We start from the raw sequence: 6,386 nt of genomic DNA, 5'->3' as shown, positions 1-6,386 counted from the left end.
CCTCTTCCTCCTCGCCTGATCTACCTGTTCCGACACTTCGACATGAACAAGGTCCAGGATATAATGAACAGCTCTGATGGTAAGACGTTCTAGCAAAAGATGGACCGCTTACGCGAGGTGCGCTAGCTCCATCCCTTCTCTCGTCTAGTTCTTCTCCCATTCAGATTTGAGGCCTCCCCTTTTGTCTCAAGATCGCTTTAACTCTTCATCCCTTGCGTGTTGGATATGTAAACCTCTATTAATCCCGTGCGTGTTGACTCAACATATATTCAGGAGATTGATGCTTTCAAACGTGCTCATGATCACATATTCCACGAGATCGTGTACGAGAGCGAGAGCGAGGACGAGGACGAGGACGATGCGGATGGAAATGTAGGGAAGGTGCTAACAAACTTCGTTCGATCCACATATATACTCCCTTCGTTCCAATTTATTCGTCGTGGTTTTAGTTCAAAATTTGAACTAAAACCACGATGAGTAAATTGGAACGGAGGGAGTATATCAAACTGTCTAATTTTGTGTGGGCTGAATTTGGCTCTTCAGTCTTGGACTGACACATGCTTCTAATCTGTACATTGTTTCTGTCTATTCAGCTCTTAGGTGATGAAAAGAAACGACCACATGCTCCTATTCAAGGTGATGAACTGGAACTCAAGGTCTCAAGGAGAAGAACCCGAGTCTGGTGATTTATGTGTAGTACATCACTAAATCCCAGACTCTATTTCCTTACATTGCACCATCATACTTCAAGATGCATTTGTTCATACTCTTGAGTAAGTTGCATAAAACAGTTGAAGTTGAGCAGCAGCCCCTTTGATCCAATTGTGCCGGACTGTTGTTTTCTGCAGCTTGAAAAGCAAATTAGATAGCTTTCCTCAAATTACTGATTTTTGCAAAACATTTCTTCACTGACAAAACGCGGCACCTTAGGACCAGTCATCTCACACTCCGGAACGGTGGTGACCACACGGCGGGGTGCTGCAACCATGGTTGCTAGATGCTGTGGAACCATGACTGCCAAGCTCCTGTGACGACGTTGGCGACTCACGGGTCACGGCAGAGCGCCTATGCCGACGGCAACAGTGCATGGGGAGACGGCGGGCGACGACAACGCGCGGGGCGAGCGGAAGGCGATGCGCTGACAATTGGGCCAGTCGGCCCGGCGCCTAGGGCTGTCCTAAATCGCACCTTGATCTTTACTTCTGTAATCCAGTAGTACAAAAGAAAGCCTAATGCGCTGAAAAGAACTGCAACAAATCAACAGTGGCAATTGATCTTATGAACAAATCAACCGCGGGAATGCCAAACACTACCACTACAACAGTGAGAGCTGGAGCAACGCCACCAGCAGGGCGGCAGCCGCCGGCGCCACGCCGAGCTGCGTTGCTGCCGCCGCCCCCGAGGTGGCTATCTGGATGGTGAAGTTGCACGTCGCCGTGGAGGGATCCGTCTGGGTGGGCAGCGCGAGGCCCTGGAAGTCACAGGCCTCGTCCTCCTGGCTCTGCGTCTGGTAGTAGGCGTTGAAGGCGTAGGAGGCGTTGCCCCTGGCGTCCATGCCGTTGCACGACGAGCCGTACCCCAGCGTCGTGCAGTCCGCGTTGCTGCACGCGTAGTCGATCTTGGCGCCGAGGAGCTTGTTGAGATCGTCCCTGCTGGCCTTGGGGTTGAGCGCGCACCACGTTCTGGACAGGTACTGCACGCCCTTGGCCGGCACCAGCATTGTGTTTCGGCCCTGCCCGCTGAGGTCCATGGCGAACTTGGGCTGCCCGTCGTACCGGAAGATGCCCCAGTGCCGCTCGAAGCTGCCTGGCTGCACGCTCTTCCGGTCCTCGTCCACCACCCCGAACAGGTACGTCTCGATGTGCCGGTTCGGCCTCGCCGGCGTGCCGCGGTTCGCCGCCAGCCGCTTCAACAGCCCGTCATAGAAGCGCCGCGCATAGGACGCCTTGGCGTGCCTGTCGCCGTCCGTGGGCCACCCCACCTCGCCGACAATGATCGGCATGTCGCCGTGCCCCACTGCCGCCAGCGCCGCGACCAGCGTGTCGAAGTTGGCGTCGTACACGTTGGTGTACATCACACCGTTGTCGTTCACCGGCGTCGCCCCGCCGTCGAAGAAGGCGAAGTCCAGGGGGAAGTTGTCGTCGAGGTAGAGGCTGAGGAAGGGGTAGATGTTGACGGTGAAGGGCGCCTTGTTCTTGGCCAGGAACTTGACCATGTCCGTCATGACGCCGGAGATCTCGGCGCGGAACCGGCCCGCCGACGGCACGGGGTTCCTGGCCGGGGAGTTGTACACGTCGGCGTTGAGAGGGACCGTCGCCTTGATCCGGTCGCCGACGCCGGCGTCGTTGAGCGCGTTCTGGATGTTCTCCAGCGCCGGCAAGGTGACCTTCATGAACGACCCCTTGTACGCTGCCAAGAATGGCTCGTTGCCCACAGCCACGTACCTGCATTGCATTGCAGCACACCATGACAAGGATCAGAACAAAACTGAATTTGTCTACTGTTCAAGTTTGGCATTGTGGCTCAGTAATGCTGCATCGTGAAGAGAAAAACTCAGCTCTTTCATGTTGCAGGTTCAGTAGGCGCCTGAAAATGTCCAAAACTCTACACTGAATTATTGGCTACAGCAAATTGCTGGCATAACTCCACGCATCTCCTCTATCCTGAATTCCAGCACTGTATGTCCTAAAGCTACCACTGTCAACGAAGCATTTATAAATCGTCCTAGAGTGTCATTTTCGATCAAAATTGCCATATCGACGGTTATTGTGCCGACCGGCCCCGATATGGCAAGAGTTGCTGTTAGACATGCTATGGTTTTCTCACTCTGTTTTCTCAGACAACACTCACACATCTCCTTTATCCTGCATCCCAGTATATCCTGAAAATGTCCAAAACTCAACACCCAATTACTGGCTATAGTAAATTGCTGGCATAACTCCACAGAAAGAATATGACAATTGACAGCCACCCCACTGAATTATCCATGCTGTACGATGGTCCACCGAGAGAAAGAATATGATCGCTTGGGTTGCACACCACACCAGGACCAACCAAATCGTCCCAACAACCTCCTCCACTGACCACTGCCCCCCTCCAACCCTCACTCATTCTATAAGCAAGCACATTGATGTTCTGCAGATCTTCACCGGATTACAGTACAATTTTGTGCAGGAAGAAGAGGAAACTGAAGCACGCAAACGTATCGCTATCGCTACACGCCTACACCCAAATGGAAATGGTTGGTGACAGTATCACGGTGAATATTTGCATATGTACCACAGTACTAAGATAAGGTAGTAGAAAACTAAGCAGAACCATGGCGACGGGGGTTACTTGATGACGACGCCGCCGTCGAAGTCGAAGCGCTTGACGTTGCGCTTGACCCAGTCCCTGGCGGCGGCCGAGTCGCCGGCGATGCGGTGGAGCATGTCGTTGGGGATGGCGAGCATGACCTCGACCCCGCTGCCGGCGAGCGCCTTCATGGCCTCCGGGTTGGTCTCGAAGAGCTTCACCTTGTTGATGCCGTTGTCCTTGAGCAGCTGCACCACCACCTTGGGCGGCAGCGGGTGCGACGCCTGCGTGCCCCAGTTCACGCCCAGCCCCTCCGCCGCCGTGGCCAACAGCGCAGCCGCCGCCGCGGCCAGCAGCAGCGCCGCCGCCTCGAGCCTCGCCATGAGCTCGATTCGAGCTAGATGCAATGCGCACTGGTGCTGCGGCGAGCGATTCAAGATGGGGAATTTCAGCTCAGCAATGCTGGGAGTATTTGAACATTTGAATGGAGCAAAGAGGAGGAGGAGGAGGAGGGACGGGGGAAGCTCAATCAAACGGGCGGAGGCGAACGGCGGACGGCGGCCAGAGAAGAGTCCAACCAATCCAGAATTCCAGAATTCCAGATGGATGGATCTGATATGATATGGTGTTTGCATTGATTTTGGTCGGGTAGGATGGGAAGGGCGTTTCGGTCATTCGCTCCTCTTCTTAACAATTTCAGAATCGGGCACACAACACAAGCGACGTGGGACTTCTTTTTCAGCTCTGACAAACACAGCCCTTTTCGCCTGATTTTCGAGAGACCTCCTGCACAGTCATATTCGCTCGGACCGACAATATGTACGTGTCTGACTGCCACGTCTCACCCGAAAACTCTCTCCCCCTAAAAGGACCCTCTCCGCACTAAGTGGTCGCCGCACATTCATGCTGGTCAGGCCCGCTCCATAGCGGACGCGACTTTTCAGGCGTTAATGTCGGTCAGAGCGATGTGAACGAACAAGCAGGCGCACCATTTCAATGTTGATGCGGTGTCCGAGAAGCCTACTCCGCCGCCGCATTAAAGTCGGCTTCCCATCAGTTCGCTTTTTAAGCATGACTCCGCCGCCGTCCAAACCTCTCCGCTCACAAGCTCTCCAATCATCTCTGCTCCGACGACGTTCACATCGCACCATGCAGAAATCATGCTTCTCCGCACCGGCAAACAAATGGCTCCAGACACGGATCTTTGGCGCCGCCGCGTGTTGCTCTCTAGAACCTTTGACCTCCACGGCGGCCGGCTCCCACGAGAAGGAGCCACACATCTTCTCGGAGGCGGCGGTCACGGATGTGGAGTTACCAGCAACACATTGAGCTCTTCATCGAGCACTCTGCTCTGGGATCATGGTCCGGCACCGCCCTCGTCGCCGCGAGCCCGTGTCAAGGAGGACTCGCCTGCCTCAAATATTGCTTGGTTTATGTAAATTATGTCTGAACTAATGCCATTTTGAATGAATACCGTCATGTTTGAATGAATTCTGTCATGTTTGCATGAATTACGTCCAAATTTATTTGTATTGTGGCAGACGTTTACGACAAGTGTTGGATGGCCGACTCTTGTACCACGGTCGGCAGACTCATCATGGACAAATATTATGTCCGTTCAAGGGGACAACGTTGGAGATGCCCTTATAGTCTTTTGTATTATACTCCCTCCGTAAACTAATATAAGAGCGTTTAGATTACTATTTTAATTATCTAAACACCTTTATATTAGTTTACAGAGGGAGTACATATCAAAAAAATTGGAGTTTAAAAAATGTTTGATTTTTCAAAATTGTTCATGATTTTCAAAATATATTTGAAAATTTTCAAACCCGACTAAAAAGAAAAAGAAAACCTATTGTATTGAGAAAACAAAGAAACCAAAGCATAGCTAAAGAAAGAGCAAACCAAAATAAAATCAATGAGAAAACAAAGAAACCAAAGTGAAGCAAAGAAAAAATAATAAAAAAACCCAAAGAAAACCAGAGAAAAACAAAACAAATCGAAGAAAGAATAATAAAAGGAACCAAAATAGAAAAAGAAAAAACGTAGCGAGCACCCGCTCTAAAATGGGCAGGCCCGCTATTGTGGTCCGTAGACGAGAAGAAAAAAAAAAGAAAAAAAAGGCTTGTTTACCCTGTTCGTCATCCCCACCACGGCCTGCTTGCTTCAATTCCCAACCAAAACAGCAGAGCAGCCGCCGCCGGCTGTTGACCCCGCCGCCACCAATTCGCCACCGCCGTCGCCGTCGTCGCCGTCGGGGCTCCCTTCTCCTGCTCCCCGCTACCCACTCCCCTGCCCTCAGGTAGTAGGCCTTACGCTCCTCGTGTGTCTCCCCCGTCTTTTCTTGATCCATTCCCCTTCCATTTAGATCGATTGTTATCCCGCCTGCATCTACTAATTCGGTTGCTGATTTGGTGCATGCGGTAGGTTGAAACAGTGATTGAATTCCTAGCCTACCGAGCAGAGCAGTCCCTCCCACTGAACCCTCTTCTTCTTCCCCATGATTAGGTCTTGAATCCTATTTGTTCAGTATGTCAAGAATTTGAAGCAACTGGCTTCGAAAACAAATTAATCTTAATGCGGTTTGGCAGCGTTATCTCTCTTCATGGTTGAGGAATTTCAATTTTAGAAATAACTAGCTTGAAAATTGAATTAATATTAACGGTGTTTGGCTGCATTTTTCTCCTCGTAGTTGAAGAATTTCAATTTCAGAATTAGCTACTGTGTAAGGTCCCCATAGAATTCTTTTGCATCAATAAATATAAACTCATACAAGATAATTTGCATCACGGTAATTTCAGGACACGTACACGGTATGAATTCTTGATACAATCGCAAATGATAAAATCTGATATATATAGTTTCAACACTGATACGAGATGAGAAGTGAGAGAGATTAATATAGTGTGATGTGTGAACCTGCTAGTTTGTTGGCTGAAGCTATGAAGTAGGTTGCGTCGCTGAGTCGTCGTACAAATCAGATCGTGAGCGGCAAAGCGGGGAGATCAGAAGCTGATGGGCGGCGGCGGCGGCGGAAAGGGCACACGGCGCCGCAGCTGCCTATGCTTGTACGTGTGATTTTGCTGGTA

At 51.0% G+C, this 6,386-nt stretch overlaps 2 protein-coding genes across 3 annotated transcripts in view; one reads left to right on the top strand and one right to left on the bottom strand.

Annotated features, from left to right (window-relative positions):
- Positions 1–1,173: 1,173 nt before the first annotated feature.
- LOC123102170 (glucan endo-1,3-beta-glucosidase 8) lies at positions 1,174–3,944 on the bottom strand. Its single transcript, XM_044523472.1, has 2 exons — positions 3,337–3,944; positions 1,174–2,444 (listed from the first exon to the last, which is right to left on the bottom strand). Exons 1-2 carry the CDS (start codon positions 3,927–3,929, stop codon positions 1,316–1,318), a joined length of 1,722 nt encoding a protein of 573 aa, XP_044379407.1. The 5' UTR covers positions 3,930–3,944; the 3' UTR covers positions 1,174–1,315.
- A 1,448-nt stretch (positions 3,945–5,392) lies between these two features.
- Positions 5,393–6,386, top strand: part of LOC123102168 (DNA-binding protein HEXBP) — an 11,398-nt gene continuing 10,404 nt past the window's right edge. The window contains exons 1-2 of one of the 2 annotated variants that reach the window (XM_044523470.1): positions 5,444–5,599; positions 6,224–6,365. In XM_044523470.1, the coding sequence (XP_044379405.1) occupies positions 6,360–6,365 (6 nt within the window). In that variant the 5' untranslated portion in view covers positions 5,444–5,599; positions 6,224–6,359. Of the gene's footprint in view, positions 5,600–6,223; positions 6,366–6,386 lie in introns of both variants that reach the window. The other variant, XM_044523471.1, reaches the window with a different exon arrangement.

Source organism: Triticum aestivum, chromosome 5A (assembly GCF_018294505.1).
Source record: "Triticum aestivum cultivar Chinese Spring chromosome 5A, IWGSC CS RefSeq v2.1, whole genome shotgun sequence".
Taxonomy (NCBI): Eukaryota; Viridiplantae; Streptophyta; class Magnoliopsida; order Poales; family Poaceae; genus Triticum; species Triticum aestivum.
Note: the sequence above shows the minus strand (reverse complement) of the source record. Positions and strands in the feature narration are given on the sequence as shown.